The 17,538-nt window shown below is 40.2% G+C and overlaps 1 protein-coding gene across 1 annotated transcript in view; it reads left to right on the top strand.

Moving 5' to 3' along the window:
* The window catches only part of SAMD3 (sterile alpha motif domain containing 3), a 30,909-nt gene that overhangs the window by 7,252 nt on the left and 6,119 nt on the right, over positions 1 to 17,538 (top strand). The window contains 4 exon segments of the mRNA XM_015411354.1: positions 7,197 to 7,261; positions 11,451 to 11,639; positions 12,838 to 12,903; positions 17,408 to 17,531. Of these exon segments, the coding sequence (XP_015266840.1) occupies positions 7,197 to 7,261; positions 11,451 to 11,639; positions 12,838 to 12,903; positions 17,408 to 17,531 (444 nt within the window).

The following is a 17,538-nucleotide window of genomic DNA, read 5'->3' on the forward strand; positions in this document are numbered from 1 at the left end:
ATATTCTTCTAACAAAAATTTATAAAGCTTCTGGATCATTTTGTCACTTGTTGACAACCAGATCTTGTCTAGTTGTGTTTTTGATTCTTGAAATCCTGATATAGCATCCTCAGCATGTCTAGATTGAAATTGCATTGCTTCCCACCAGGTCAATTTTATTTTATGTAATTTTAATAGGGTTTCTTCTGATTTTAACTTATTATTCTTATCCAACAATATTTAATAGTTTTCTCTATCACATGGCTTTATAAGGGAAGGTTTTATAAATGCTTCTAGAGGCGATACCCATTTTGGTGTCTTTCTAAAGTATTTTTCTTTGATTTCATTCCATATCCATAATAGGGCCCCTCTTATCATTTGATGCCTAAAATTAGAATGTATCTTATTTTCCCCATATCATACGTAAGCATGCCATCCCATACTCAGGTCATGCCCTTCTAGGTTCAATATTTTAGTGTTATCTAAGATTAACCATTCTTTTATCCAGCTTAATGCTGCTGCTTGGTAATACAACTTCCAATTAGATGGTCCAAATCCCCCTCTCTCCTTTCTCTCTTGAAGTGTCTTCCATTTAACCCTGATCGTTTTGGGTACCAAATAATTTTTTATATATCTTTATCCATTTCTATAAAAATTTAGAGTTTTTCAGTATAGGAATATTTTGGGCTAAGAACAAAAACTTCAGGAGTACCATCATTTTTATAGTGGCTATTCTACCCATTAAGGATAACTGAAGGTCTTTCCATCGTAATAGATCTTTCTTGATTCTTTCAAGTAGCTTATAATAGTTATCGTCAATAATTGTACTATTTCTATCAGATAATATTATTCCTAAATATTTAATTTTTTTCACTATCTCTACATTTGTTACATTATGTAACTCTTGAGCTATCTTGGGTGTGCAGTTTTTTATTATTATCTTGGTCTTTTTCAAATTGATTTTTAATCCTGCATCATATCCAAAACACTATCTCTACATTTGTTACATTATGTAGCTCTTGAACTATCTTGGGTATGCAGTTTTTTATTATTATCTTAGTCTTTTTCAAATTGATTTTTAATCCAAAATCCTGTATAGTGTTTAATAAATGTTGACTTGATGATATTGGATTTTCCATTACAAATACGATATCGTTTGCAAACACCTGTACTTTATACTCTTCCCCTTTTATTTTGAGGCCTTGTATCTGGTTGTTTTCTCTTACACTGTTATTTAATGTTTCCAGCGCAAAGATATATAATAAAGGTGATAGCGGACATCCCTGTCGTTTTCCTTTCTGCATCTCAATTTTTGATCACATATCTCCATTTATATCACATTGGCATGTTGTATATTATATATTGCATGGATCATTGTTAGGAATTGCATACTACAGTTCCAAATCTTTAGCTTTTGAAGTAGGAATTCCCAAGATAAGTTGTCAAAAGCTTTTTCTGCATCCATGAACATTAATGCCATTTGTTTTTCTGAATGGTGTTCATAATATTCTATAACATTTAAGATTGTCCGCATATTCTTTTTTATTTGTCTTCTTGGTAGGAAACCTGCTTGGTCTTGATGAATTATCTGAGCTAGTACTTTCTTGAATCTCGTCGCCAAAATATTTGCATATATTTTATAGTCAACATCTAAAACAGATATTGGTCTACAGTTTTTAATATCTTTATCATCAGTATCCCGTTTATGGATTAAAGTAATTGTTGTTTGATACCATGAGTTCGGTAGTTTTCCCATCGATCCTATGTTTTGGAGTAGTTCTTTGAATGGTTGACTAATCTGCTCTTTAAAAGCTTGGTATAGTTCTGTGGGTAAACCATCTGGGCCTGGGGCTTTTTCTTCTTTTGTTTTTTAAATGCCTCTACTACTTCGCACGTTGAGATTCTCTCATTCAACATATCCCTATGTTTTTCCTCGAATCTCCTATGGTTTCTTTCTTGTAAATATTTACCTATTTGTTCCTCATTTTGTATCTCCTGTTTATATACATTCTTATAATATTTTTCAACAATTTATTTTAATTCTTGTGTACCATATCCTTTGTCATTTCTTAGAGCTACTATTATGCGCTTCTCTCTTTCTTTTCTAAGTCTATATGATAGCCATGTTACGAGATGGACTTATTTGTGAATAAATATTTGCTTACACAAGGTAACGCATGGACTGTGCACATTGAATTGTATGCCAAAAGCCAAAGGAAGCTGTTTTGCAAAGAGAGAGGCTTCACATGAAAAAGGACTTGCTGCCTCCTATGTTAATGAAGCAAGCACCTATTCAGGTTTTGCAAGGCTTTGTGGGTACAAGACGCACATGGTTTTCCTTTGTGTTCAGAAAACGACAACTAGGGATTAAAATCCACCATTGCTGGAGACCTGAGATGTCACTGAAGGAATGGACTGAATTTACATTGGTATGCCAAGCATCCTGTTTACAGCCTCCTGTGTTCCTGGGAAAGGCCAACTCCATTTGTACTTCAAAGGGAGATGCAGGAAACAACGCTTTACACCTAGCCAAATGGAATTCCATGAGATAGAGGATATAGAATTTCAATTGCCCCTCCCATAGGGAATACCTGCCCCTTTTCACACGCAACCAATCACTGGTAACTATGGGATGGACCTAGAGGAAGGTGGGACTCAAGCAGGCAAGCACCTCCCACCTGGAGATTTTCAACTATATAACGCAGAGCACGCTTTTAATCTCTGCTGCTGGCAAGCCACAAACCCTCCCCATCTTTCCTTTAGTCAAGGCTCTTTGGTGTGAATCTCTCTGAGATGTACAGCCAGAGACATTCATTTTCACATTAGCTGGCTTGTTCTAAGTAATGTGGACGAGCAATTAGTTCCAGGGATCCTTCCCTCCCCCTCCAATCTTCCACTGCTACAGACAAGAACTTCTGGATCAGGCAAGTATGAACTCCTAGTAACTAAGAAAACTATTTTGTATTCTTTTCTGTACTCCTAAAGGAACCTTGTACGTTTGAGTGTGTGATTCTGTTTTTGTATTTATGTGAAACCAAATATTATTTAGTAAAGAGAACAACTGATTTTACTACAAACACCTTGTCACGTTGTCTCTCTGGGAAGGATCCTCAGTTCGAAATCCGATTTCTGTATACATAGACCAAGAACCCCTATTCATTTAATCTTGCCTCTGCTGTAGATAAAGCAGTTTGGCTAACAGCCATCTTGTTGGTTTATTTGCATTTTCGAAGAAATATTGTTTCACATATTCTATCTTTTTTGCTATTTCTTGTGTTAATAGTAGATTAATTTCATGTTGTGGTATCTTTAATTTATCTTTCCCTTCTTTAGTTTCATTTTTCTTAAGTTTGTCTTCTTCACTTTTAATTTGTAGACTTAATGTCAAGTATCTTTCTTTTCATTTTTTCGTTCTCCAAGCCTCCTGATTTATGCACCATCCTCTTATGTATGCTTTAAATGTTTCCCATACTGTGACAATAGATACTTCCTGTTGTATGCTTCTCTTTAAAAATTCTTGGATTTCTAATTTAGTATTCTTTATAAATTCCTTATCTCTCAACAAGCCTGTGTTCATTCTCCATCTAGGTTTTCCCCGTATCTCTTTAAAAGAGAGTAGTATGGGATTGTGGTCTGCAAATGTTTTTGGTAAGATCTCCGCTTCTAACAATTCCCGCATCCAACCAATTGTCACCCAAGCCATATCTATTCTGGACCATGAATTATGTCTGGCAGAGTAGAACGTAAAATTCTTCGTACGTATATTTCTAGTTCTCCATGCATCAATTAAATTGTACTCTTCTGCCATATCTAGAAAGATTTTTGGTAGTACCTGACCTGTTTTCTTTTTCCTTTGTTGTGTTTTCCTGTCCATTTTCGTATCATGGACTGCATTGAAATCTGCCATAATACAAATGTTTTGCACCTCTATATTATTTAATACTTCATATAGGGCTTTAAAAAAGGTTCCTGTTTTTGATTCGGTGCATACATATTTATTATTAAATACTCTTTATCTTGTCTTCTTATTTTAATTGCAACAATCCTACCATCCTCATCTGCGTATACTAATTCAGGGGAAAGTGACTCCTTTACATATATTACAATGCCATTTTTTTCCTTCTTGCCCACTGCTATAAATTCTTTACCTAATTTCCTGCATAATAAATATTTGCCATCACTTTTTTTATATGTGTTTCCTGTAGACATGTAATCTCACCTTGTATTTTGGACGCTTGGTGGAATATCTTTCATCTTTTTTGTGGACTATTAAGTCAATTAACATTTCTCGATAGGATTTTAAAACTTTTACTTTTTGACATATCTGTTTATTTATTTTTTAAAGTTGTGAGTTTTGTTCCTATACTGATACCTTGTTAGTATATGTGATGGAATTATCTTTGGTCCTCTTCTCCATTTTTTTCCTGGCTTTTCTATCTTTTTCTCTCGTTCTTGTTCTGGTTTGTCTTCTTCTGTTTCTGTATCTAACTCTTCTTCCTCTTCTTCCTCTTTCTGCCACCCTAAGTCTTCCCCATATTGTTCCCAAAAAAAATTGTATTTTGAAAATAGAGTCAATTCATTGCCTCCTACCACCATAGGTGAATAAGACGCCTTCTGGTACCAATCATCGGTATACAATTTGATTTTTCTTCAATAGGTTTGTTAAGATTCCATACTCCTTCCTTCTCTCCCTAACACGCCAAGGTATTTCTTTTAGGAAGTTAATCTCAGCATCCTTTATCATTATTTTCTTCTCATTGGTAGCTTTAGTTATTTTGTCCTTCATTTCTCTTCTGTATAATTTTATATGTTTTATTTTTTCTTGGCGTTTTATTTTTTCTTGCATATGCTGAGTTTCTACGGTAGATCGCCTCTATTTCATTAGATATTTCTTCTTTAGTTCCTATATCTAATTGTCCTGCAAGATTTTCTATCAATACCTCCTTCAAATTTTTTGTCTAGATTTTCTGGGATGTTTTGGCATCTCAAGATCAGTGCTGCTTTGTCCATTTCCATGTGTATCAGTGTTTCCTCTATTTTATCATTTTTTAGTTTTAACTCCTGTACCTCATATTCCAATTCATTTATCTTTTTTTCTGTCTTGTAACTTTTATCCGTAATGTTTAAGATTTCCTGCCTGTTTTCACTTATTTGATTTTTAATTTCCTCCATTTCTGATTTAATGTGTTCAGTTAGAGCATCTATTTTATCATGAATAGGGTCAATTTCTTTTTTCATTGCTTGTGACACACATTCTTGAATCATAGATTTTAAATCTTTTAGTTTTAATTGAGTATAACTCATTGTGTTAATTTTCAACTGCACTTGGCTAGGAGATGGTATTGATGGTTTTCTGCTGCTACTGCCACTCCAGTTGCCATGTATTATTCTTGTTTTCGTTTTTTATTTCTATTTTATTTTTATATGTTTTATTGTGTAGCGTATCAGTAGTTACACTCTTTATTTTAAGCTATCTTGATTCCCTTTTTACTTGCTTCACCTTCTATCTATATCTTAGCTTCACTATTCTCCCACAAATCTCAGCCTTTCTTTCCTGTTATTAACCTTTCCAAGTTCTAGTTCCACTTCCTGTTTCAATCAGTCACTCTCTGTCTCTTTCTCCACTCCCCTCCTTCTTTTACCTTATTTCGAAGCCTATCCTGATAGTACGTCGTTGCTGTCTCTAGTCCCACTTCCTGTTTGCCGATTAGTTGTTTCACTGCTCGCTGTTTCCTCCCGGCTTCACGTCACGTCTCCACTCCTCTACACTCCACCTTGTCCTGAAATGCTGTTTCTCTGCCCGTCACATCAGCACGTCGTTGCATCACTCCTTCTCCTCCCTTCCTGGATCCTCTCTGTTACCGTTCCTTCAGTCTGCGTCTCGATTTTCCCCGGAGGTCTTGTCTCCTGAAATCGCTCTGTCACTCAAAATGGATCCTGGAGGTTTTTAAAGTGGTATTCCTCATACCACACCACCACAACAAAAAGAAGAAAGCAAGAATAGTTAAGTACTGATAAATATCTATGTCTCTATTTTTACTCTTCACTTTTATATTTCCTTTCCCCCCCCCAAGCTCCTCTGCAGTAAATTAACCTATTTAATAGCCGATTCCCCCCCACTCCTTGCTGCATGCAATATAATCACTAGTCAATCCACCTTTACCCCTTCTAAATCCTGCACCACAATGATATAGCAGTATTAATGTATTCTATCCACTTAGCTTCGATAATGTTGAGTAGTATTCCTTCTTCTGCCATATTTTTTGACTCCGTTGGTTCTTCTTGGGCTCCTCTTTCACTCGGCATTCTGGGCGTCGATCCTCCTGTTTCTCCCCACTTCAGAGATTGCTATTCCTTCCAAAGGTTGAGCCAACACCCCTGGAAGTTAGAAAATAATCTCTCTTCCTTGGCTCTCTCTTTGTGAGAGCTCTTGAGGTGCTGGAATCACCTAAAGAGCTATAAGTTTGGCTGTTGTGTGAGGAGCAATCCCCACACCCAACCGTTTTTGTGGAACCAGAACCAGCTTCACCCTCGAGCAGTTTCCACTTCTGTCAGTGTTATACAAACACATTCTCTATTAACTCAGAGACCAGAAATACTCCAGGATAAAACGTAGTGCTGTAAGGATTGTGGCACCTTTTCCTTGGCTGAATTCATTCATTTGTGCAATGACTGGTAGATTTTCGTTAATAGCAGTCATATTAGTGAATCTGGATTAGTGGAATCTCATGCAAAAGTTCCAGAGAGGCAACAGCTTTTGGTATAGTTGGTATGCTCTTGAAGCATGTTGCCTCAGGGTGCCCACACACATCAGTGGAGGAAAAGCCAGTCATATAAACTAATTGCTTATAAACAGTTTAGAGTTATGTTCTTAACTGGCGTTGCCAACAGGCCTGGAAAGAAATACCCTGTAACTTTAATGTGTTACAGGGCATGGAACTAAATAATACAGTTCTTCAGGGTGTGGAACTAAATCACAGAACCTGCTAAATAACACCCTCTTAAGTATGTTTCTTCTCTAGGTAGTTGGCAACCCTACTCATAAGCTATTAGCATAGTTAAAAAGTGTCTTGAAAACTACTGAATACCATTCACTAAAATAAAATCAGTATTTCTTATTTTGGTATTAAATTAATCTCCTAAACAGACAAAGCAATTTCTCTCTCTCTTTGATTGTGACTCACTAGTAACCAGCTGATGTCTTTTCCTCCTTGCAGAATCATTTGGCTCCTACCGAGAGCTTTGATGATGGATCAGTGGACCAAAGAGTCCTCAAACAAAAGTGAGTTTATGGTGCTCTCGCTAATTCCAGAGATGCTTCTGTCTTCACAGAGACACAAATATTCCTACCTTGTCAGGAGCCTATAAGATGCTTATGCGTAAATGGTTGGTCAGCACTGTTGCTAAGACTACCTTCTTCCAGATATATCTAGCTCAAAGATGACCCCCCTGCCAGAGCCTGGCCTGGCTGATCTATATGACTGTAGCCTTAACGCTTGATCTCTGAAACACTCTTTGTATTGGACTGCCCTTAAAAACAACTTGGAAGAATCAGAGCACAGCAGCTCTTCTTTTAAATCATTTCCAGCATATTATGTATATTTTGGAACAGCTGTGTTGCTCAATTTAAGTTGCTGGATTTCACATTTAAACCCTTCATGGCCTGTAACCCATTTATCTGAAGGACTGTCTCTCCCCATATGAGACTCTATGCCAGCTCCATTTCTCCCATCCATTCCTTCTGTCTGTGTTCTCCTACAGACAGGGTGTTCTCAGTGGACCAGGTGCTTCTTTGGAACAGGCTGCTATTGGAAATAAGAACTGCACCTTCCCCATCTGTTTTTAGAAGAGTAAGCAAGACTGCACTACTCTGGAGGATTTATTTTTCCTGATTTCACTGCTGTTTATATTGGATATGGATTGCTGTTGTGATTGATGAGGTGGGTTATGATCTCATGTTTTGCTGTTAATATTTTGTATGCATTTGAGCATAGTATTATGAAGTTGGTCTACTATCTAGGAAAATGTAATAACCAAACTTTATGTATTGAAATTCTTTTCAAAGCAGCAAAATCCTAGAAAAAGTTTTTCTGGTGAGAAAAAAAAAGATGGAAATAGGAGAAGGCAGGAATGATTCTGGGTAGTTGTGGCTGTTGGCCTGAAACGAGCAGGAGATGGGAGATCTCCCCTGTGACCACAGAGGAAGGTTTTAATGGTGGAGAATAAAACTGAAAATGGACAGAGCTTTACAGAGCTGATCTCCATCAATGGATTATAGATAGACCAGTGTCTCGTTTGCAATGAACCTCATCCCTAAGTCTTTATACTCTTTAAGTATTTGAAAGGCTGTCACTTAGAAGAGGGTAGGGAGCTGTTCCTGTTGGCAGTGAACAATAGGACTCACAATGATGGGTTTAAATTATGGGCAGAAAGGTACCAGCTGAATATTAGGGATTCTTTTTTACAGTAAGAGTAGTTCAGCAGTAGAATCGGCTGACTAGGGAGGTGGTAAGCTTCCCCTCTTTGGGAGTCTTCCAAAAGCAGCTGAATGAACTCTTGTCAGGGATGCTCTAGGCCAGGGGTAGCCAAACTGCAGCTCAGGAGCCGCATGTGGCTCTTTCACACGCATTGTGCGGTGTCTGGCAGGGCAGCTAGGGAAGTGAAGGGGAAGAATGCCTCCCTGGTTGGTCTTCCCTTCCCCAGCCAGTGTTCCCTTCCCTGGGTAGGTTTGAGAGGGGGGGGGAGGAGAGAAAGAAAGCAACTTTAACTTTAAATGTGTTCTCAAAGCCCACCCTCCTGTCTTGGAGAAGGTATTTGTATCTTTAAATCTCTTCTTCAAGCCAAGCCAGCTGGCATGGGGGCATGATGGGAGCTGGAGAACACATTTAAAGTTAACGTTGCTTTCTGTCCACCTCTCCCTCCCTCCCTGTTTATATTCTCTCCATCTCCCTCCTGCTCTCCCCACCTCTCCCTCCCCCCATCTATTTGCTTTCTTTCCACCTCTTTCTTTTCACCTTTCTTTCTCTCTTTCTCTCTTCCTTCCTTCCTGCCCCTCCCTCCCCATCTATTTTGTTTGTTTCTGTTTTTTCTCTCTCCTTTCTTTCCACCTCTTTCATTCTTTCCACCTTTCTTTTTCTCTCCTCCTTCTCTCCTCCCTCTCCCCTCCCTCCCCATCTATTTGCTTTCTTTCCACCTTTCTTTCTCTTTTTCTCCCTCCCTCCCTTTCTCTCTTTCTTCCTTCTCCCTCCCTCCCCATCTATTTGTTTTCTTTGTTTCTCTCTCTTTCTTTCCACCTATTTAATTCTTTCTTTCCACCTCTCTCACTCAGTCAAATATCATTAGCAAACAAATAAATATCATTGGACAAATAAATATCATTATCAATATTGGTTTTTACCCCTTTTATGTTTATTTTGGCAGTCTCATTTAATGTTAATAAAAGGCAATTTTGCATATTTTGCCATTAAAACATGTGTGTGATATTTGTTCATGTATTACAGCTCTCAAACATCTGATGTTTATTCTATGTGGCTCTTTACGTTAAGCAAGTTTGGACACCTCTTCTCTAGGCTGATCCTGCATTGAGCAGGGGGTTGGACTAGATGGCCTATGTGGGCCCTTCCAACGCTATGAATCTTGTAAGCTGTTCAGTGCACTGAGTGGACACTGTGGTCACATGTACTAGATCCTCATTCTGTCTGACTGTACATACCAGAGTACAGTTTTTAATATTATCTTTTAATACTTTTAATAAATGGCATCAGTTAACAGTGTTAAAAATACAACCCATGATCATAAAAACAGCATTAAACAACCACTGAGCTGCTGAAAACTATCCTTAAAACAGTCCTCAGGCTAGAAGCAAGAACTAAATAGATCTAAAAGGATAAAACCTTTTGTTAAAAGCCTAGTTAAAAAGAAACATTTTGGCCTGGCCCCTAAAAGAGAGTAATGTTAACTTCTAAAGCATTTAATTTTTTTAAAAATATATTAATATAAACAATCTGTTACAGAATCGAAAATCACAATGACCAACCATCTAAATTTTGTTGCATTGAAGGAATTACATCCTTAGCACATAGAGTATAGAGTATAGTGATTTTCTATAAAGAAAACTAAAATGCATGCTTATAATCCAAACTGTATTGTACATCCAAACTGCATTGTACAAACTGCTGTATGTGAGAGCCCTTTTTTGTGTGGCATATATAATGGTACTACCGTGTTTCCCCGAAAATAAGACACTGTCTTATATTTATTTTTTCTCAAGAAGACACACTAGGGCTTATACCAAAAATGCATAGAAATCCTGCTAGGGCTTATTTTTGGGGTAGGTCTTATTTTCGGGAAAACAGGGTAGGAGCAAGGCCCATTGCAGCAACTATACAACGACCTCTAGACAGATGGGGGGCGTTTCCCCCCCCGGCCCTCCGCTTTGTACTCACTCCACAGACCCTGGAGGTGCCATGGCAAGGGGATACCCTGGCAGTGGCTCTCTGCCCAGGCAGTCTCCGAGCACACAGGGGGGCATCGCTCTGTCTCCTCCCCCCGTCTTACAGTCCGCCCCATATCCTTCGGACCCTTTTCTCTGGAGTGTCTCCTCTTGGGGCCGTGACCCTCTCCCCTCTCCTCAGTGGCATCTGGCTGTCCTGCTGGGCTCCTGCCCTTGGTGGCGTCCCGAGTGGCATGCGCTGTCCCTGGGGCAGCCATGGCACTACTGCTAGCTGCCTCTCCCCCTCCCTCCCTTCCCGCCCGCCAGACTCCTTGTGATGCTGCTGCTGTGGCCGGGCCGAGCAGAGGTGGTGACAGAGAGGAGGCCACAGCAAGGCAGGCCATGGTGCTTTTGGTTCGTCTCCCTCTTCCACCTCCCCTGGCCTGGGGCCCGGCTCTCCACAGTCCTCGCATGATTGGGTGGCCGCAGGAGGGAGGTGTGAGGAGGCCACAGCATAGTCTGGGGAAGAAGGCAGTGGCACAGGCCAGGCGGGCTCGGGCCGGGGCCGGAGAGAGCCAGCAGACCATGGTGAGGCCAGCCAGGCCTGTCCTCCTGGCTCCCCACTGCCATTGGGATAATTGGAATGTAAGACGTACGTGTGTTGCTGCCTGCAGCCGGTGGAGGGTCCATCTCATCGACGTGTGTGTCTCAGTGCCTGCGCCCTCTGGAAGGTCCATCCCATCCGGCATCTCAGTGTAGACTGAGGGCGAGAGGCTGGCGGGGGCCTCTGTGGATGGGACTCTGCAAGGCAAGCAGCCAACCCAGCCAGCGCCTTCTGACTGGCAGTTCATGCGGCCAACTGATTTTGGCATGCATAGAACATTGCCACCCCAAATGCCTTTTATATATAAGGAAGGATAAGCACTTGTGTGTCCATTATAATGAAGCAAATGACAATGCTAGCAAGTCCACAGGTCTTCAAAACAAAATGGGGAAGTCTGTATAATGAAATAATAATAGCTATTTCTACTCTTGACAGAAAAAAAAACATGAAGCATGTTTTGGCAAGATACAAAGCATTGCAATGGACAAATTCATATATTTTGCCTGAGTTTCCTTATGATGTCAAATGCATATTAGCAGAAAGAAAATATCCTGACCACAGTATGAGAATAAAGACAATTGAATTCTTGCAGGCTGACATGACAAAGTACCTTGAAGGATCACTGTAAGTAAGGTTTTTTTAGCATTCTCCCTCATGAATGTAATAGGAGTACAGGGTGAATTTCCATAAGGATGATCAATCAGTCCCTGGAAGTACTGGACTTTGGCTCAAAGGCTATTTGGAACTTGAGCATAGCTAATGAGTAGAGTGGAGCTGTACCAGACTTCTAAGAGAATAGGGGTGCAGCTGGGAAGATGGCCAGGGTACAGTATCAGATATCCAGTTTCCTGTTAAACACTGCCCCACCCCACAGGGAGAGATAATGGCAAAAGGAGGGGCATACTGGAATTTTTACAGTATTTAAGGTTCTGGTTTCTGTATGTGGTGTTTTGTTACTTCTTAAACTTATTTTAATATTTTGGTATTATTTTCTTTGTCGATGAATCACTTTGAGCTTACATAAACAGGTTTTTAAATGAATACATAGAAATATTTTTGAAAGACAGTAGGGACTTCTGAGGTAGTACACAGGGAGGGCTATGGCTTGAGTCCCTGAAGAGGGAGTCTTTTTTGGATGTTGTCAGGAAGTTGTGCCAGAGGCCCTGGAGCCACCTGGCACAGGCAATGATGGCTTGGACAGTGGTGGTACGATATTACCCACTCTACAGCTGTGTGCCTGTGTGGTGCTGAAGGAGAAGCCCCAGTGCTTGAGTCACTACCTCCTACGTCAGTGCTTTTTTAAAGGTGCCAGTACCCATACATAAGGTTGCCACAAAATCCCTACCCCCTTCAGAATAGAGCTCAGCAGTGATAGCTGTAGTTCTCCATAGGAGTCTGACAAACAGTGCCCCTCCACCAATCCTGTTTCTCCCTCCTTTTTCTCCCTCATAATACTAGCCTTTGTGCTGCTCTAATGTTTCCATGACACTGACAACACCCAGGCTTCCTTTAAAAAATATTAAACTATAGTCTTTTGTAACACCTACAGTCATAATCCTGTAATGGTATAAAAATGTGTAAGGTTTGCCACGAGCTTGTTAACATGATTTTTTGCCAGCATAAACAAATGGTTTTGCGTGGGTGTGGATTTGAAGGGTCTTTAAATATAAAGATTGCTAAGGCTTATAAATTTGATATTATTTGAAGACCGATATTGCCATGAATGCAGAGCTCTCTTCCTGTGTTACCAATGTCTGTTTTCAGCCCAAGTCTTTAAATTGCTGTCCTTGGGCACTGTAATTTATACCTCTTGTGTGGACAGGTATCCAACCGCTCAGCAGTATAATGATGTTGTCAATGGATTCTTGATCAAGATGGTTGTGGCTTTGTAAGTATCAAAACAAACATGGTAATAATCCTGTGTTTCTTATTGTGAATCAAATGTATGATTACTTTAATTTGGATATTTGAAGGGATTCAGTTGAATGGCACTAACAATATGCATTGCTCATAGGCTACAGTCACACAAGCAGTTTGTCGCAACTTACTAGCATTACCTGTGCTGATTTAAAGGGCTCGATCAAATGACAACATCTACCTTCCATGACCCAGTCATCGGCAGCCCATCCAGCTCCGCATTAGAACCGGAGTAAGCAGACACCGGAGAAAGTCCAGTAGTAAGGGATAGTAGTGCTTCCACTCCATTTTGTATGATGTCTGAATGCTCCCAGCATGAAAGGAACCCGAAACAAAAGTGTGAATGGGCACTTCCATCTCATTCACGTGTTGCAGAGCTAGCTAACAAAGCAGTTGTTCAATTATGTGGTTATGTGCATGCACAATGGTGATTTTTAAAAAAATTCCCACTGGCACAATGCATCCCGTGGCTGACACGCAACACTACTGTGGATGGTTGACCTTGGGGCGGCTGTGCAGGTAACCCACAGCAGTGTGTGCTGTCTGGTTGGTATGCCTCGCAACAGTTTAAGCCGGTGCAATTAGAGGTGCCACTATATCGCACCAAGCCGCCAGTGGAGGATCCGCTTCTCTTTAAACTGAATTAAATTTAATGGTGACCTCATTGACTGTTGGCTGCATTCACTAAGAATGCTTCTTTTACCCTAAGTATGCTTGAAATTTCTGAGCTCTTGCGCACCTTTGGTGTCATGGGAGCCACAGCAGTGGTGCTTCTTTCTGCACTGCTATGAGAATTTGGAAAGCTCTTGGCCATGCAAGAGGAGCCCATGATGTTGCACCTCCATATTAACTTGGAAAGAAATCCAGTGTGGACCCTTTTTGTTTCCTTCTGGGCTTGTCATATTACTTAGCATTGTGGGAGGGAATAGTGTAGTTGCTACAGTTTCATATTACTGTATTAAAGAACAAAGTCAAAGATCTGCAGTGTTAGCCAAATTGCTTGTTATTTACAGCAATTGGCAATTTATAAATGGGTTCTTGCCAATTTATACCAAGGTCCTGATCCCACCAAGGGTTACCAGTAAAGGATTCGAGGCTGTTGTGATTAAAATAGATGTCTTTTACTTAAAAATATATCTCATACAAACAATACTGATGCACTCACACATTCAATCAAGTTCCTAAGAGTTACAGTATGAAATAAGCACAGTTGCATTAGCAGGTAGGGGTGATGGTGGGTGATACTTATCTGTCTTGCAGCTTGGTTGTTCCAATGAAGAATGGATGGGAAGAAATGGAAACAAAGGGAATCCACACACCAGAACCAGCCGGAACGCATGGGCAGTAGAGGCAAGGGTTGGGGATAGCAAGTGGGACTCAAGAGGGGTAAAAGCAGACAGGGGTCATCTTGGGGGGAGTGTTAGCTAGGAGGAGTCTGGTGACTGGTTCTCTCCTTTTATAGGGGGTCCAAGAGGTGGGTGGTAACTGTGCCAACCTCTTGACCCACCTACCTGTTAGTCCATCCCAAAAACAATCCTATTGGTTGCAGGTAGGGAGGGGAGGTTACCTAGGAGGGATGGCCAATATTGTAACCTAAAACCTTACTCGAAGTATGGCATCTGGACAGGTGTGAAATCCAGGCGTCAGGATGCTTCCTTGTAATGCTGATGAAGTTGGCCAGTTCCTTTGATAACCAAATGTCCATCTGGCAGGAAATGCCAGCTCAGGAACAAAGCAGCTGATGGGTAGTACGTGACCACAAGCAGCTTTGTCATGGGTGTGTTTCTTCCTAGAGTTGTTGTTTCATTGCTCACAATAATGGAGGTTTCTGCTTCTTGACCAGGCGGGGCAACTGTGTTGCTGAAACCTTATTTACATGCAAGGTATGTGCAGGCACCCTCTATGTGTGACATCACAATAGGTGACCTAAAGTGTACAGCTTTCTGAGCCTATGTATATGTGCACAGTCCATTGTGTGTAGCAATATGCAGTCCATAAAGCAAATATCAGGCTTATTCTCTAACAGCAGAAATGTTCTATTGGAGATGGGCATCAAGGAAGACATGTACTCTTGGAAAGGCAGAAATGGCAGTTTCTCTGCTAGCAGCTGAACTGAATATGGCAGCAATTAAAGAGCCAGTGCGCTGCCCTTCTAAACACACCTTTGGTTTGTGACTGTATTGGAGCTATGACTTGGATACAGTGGAAAGGTAAACAGTGCTGTTCTGCCTGTGAAAGACCTTGTGCAACACCTAGCCCTTTCCTCCTGATACCTTATAGTGCTCCCAAATTGTTTGTTTGTTTGTTTATTTATTCAATTTATACCCCACCCTCCCTGCCGAAGCAGGCTCAGAGTGGCTTACATAAAAATTAAGATAGATGAAGCAAAGCATTTATAAAACCATTAATAAAGTGCTACTATACAAATTGCATTAAACAATGGTGATACACAGTATAATATCAATCATAGCGAGGAACAGTCAGCAGTGATTTTAGGACTGTTATCTCTATCTCATGCTAGTTTCAATTTATGCCAGTGAGGCTGATGATGGTTCCAGACATAGGGTCATAGTCCTATATTCAACTATTAGGTGTGGCTCCTCGATCGAATGCCTGGTGGTCCATCTTGCAGGCCCTGCAGAACTGTAAAAGGTTTCATGGGGCCCTAATATTTTACAGGTGCTCATGCCCCAGCACGGAGCCACCACCAAAAAAGGCCCTGGCTCCGGTCATAGCCAACCTGGCATCTTTAGGAGCAGGGAGAGCCAAATTATTTTGAGACCCTGAATGCAGTGCTCTCTGGGGAACATGTGGGGAAAGGCGGTCCCTCAGGTATTCAGGTCCCTGACCATAAAGGGCTTTATAGGTAAGAAGCAGCACCTTGAAGCAAATTTGGTGTGCTATAGGCAACCGGTGCAGTGCTTTTAGTGCAGGTCGGATGTGCTCCCGCACAGGGATTGGACAGATTCATGGAGGATGGGTCTATCAGTGGCTACTAGGCATGGTTACTAAAGAGAACTTCCGCATTCAGAGGCCATAAACCTCTGAACACTGGTGTCAGAAGGCAACATCAGGGAAGGCCTCCGCTTATATGCCTTGCTGTTGACCCTCCAGAGTTACTGGTTGGCCACTGTGTGAGACAGAATGCTGGAACAAATGGACCACTGCTCTGATCCAGCAGGGCTCTTCTTGTGTTCATATGAATGTTTTCCTGTGAGTAAAACTCTCTGCATATATCTGGAAGTAGGCTGGGGTGGAACATATCTCCCATGATGCGCTAGTAATTTATTTGCAGCGGGTTTTTTTTTCCTTTTTAGTATGTGGGAGCATTCAAAAGTGACATCCCCTACTTTCATTATGAAAATGAAATTGTATGATACCTTATATCTTCTCACCCTGCTGCTTGTGTAAATGGGGTCTGTCATTGTAAGTAATGCTGACTGTCCCTCCTATTTGAAATGCTTTAATTTCTACAAAGGAAAAAGGCAGCAGAGATTGTGCATGAACAGGCCAATTGTGTAGGTACTTAGTGGAGTACTGAAGACTACGTTGAAAAGGTATTGTGCTGAAGCTAACAAAATAGCATACTTTGCTAAATATTATTCATGCTAATGGTAGCGGGCAGTTACTGCTGATATCAATCTGTACTTAAGAAATATCAACTGCATTACCTTCCATAATGGTAACCTAGTAGATGTCTTCACTTACCTGCATTTGCTTTACCTTATCCAGTGGTTAATTCTAAAGATATTTGAACTGCATCCCAGTTTCCTCCCCCCACATATGCTATTTCTGATTATCAACTACACCTGATAATTACTAGTTTTGTTCTCTTACTGGTAAGAGTAAATTTAGTAACACTATTATAGTCTTCTTATCAACTTAAAATTACCATTTCTTCTAAAAGATCAGCATTTAAATTAATTAATTGTGGCGACAATAAGAGGTGGTTTCTTTCCCCATGTTTTTAGCTTAATGCATGATAAACACTGAAAATTGGCACAGAAGAATGTTTCTAATTTGGAAAGTAATTATAAATAAGGAGCATAGTATCTACAGGACTAGAATGTGCTTAAGTGTTCCAGTTTTGTAGGAAGACTCAGCAAAATCACGGCTACAAATTATGGTTACAAGCAGAGGGCTTTAGTTTGTGAGAGACATTCAAAGATGCCATTAACTCTGGGGGAATAACACAAAAATGTTTTTAGGATTCTGGAAAGAAATGTAAAGTAGACAGCTGCTTTACTATTGAAGGTATTAATGAATTCCTTTGATATAATGGACTCAATACTACCTCTATAAAAACGGGAATGGGCTGGGGTGCAATCTATTGTAATGAAGGATGAGAATCATTGAGGTGGATAATTAAACTTGAACATGTATTACCAAAATAAAAATGTCTTGCCAAGTTGATGAATGGCACTGTCTAATAGACTTCTGAATATTTTAACAGGCTGAAAATATTTACAAAAAAGAGTTTTTGAGTTTGATGTTGAGATGAGTGAACACATTAATTGGTTTAATGAAGAATACATGAAAACTGAAATAAATTGGGTAGAAGTGGACAACAGGATAGGTGAGACTTTAGAAATAAGAAGAAAAATGA

The sequence above is a fragment of the Gekko japonicus genome, unplaced genomic scaffold (assembly GCF_001447785.1).
Source record: "Gekko japonicus isolate JY-2015 unplaced genomic scaffold, Gekko_japonicus_V1.1 scaffold2568, whole genome shotgun sequence".
NCBI lineage: Eukaryota > Metazoa > Chordata > Lepidosauria > Squamata > Gekkonidae > Gekko > Gekko japonicus.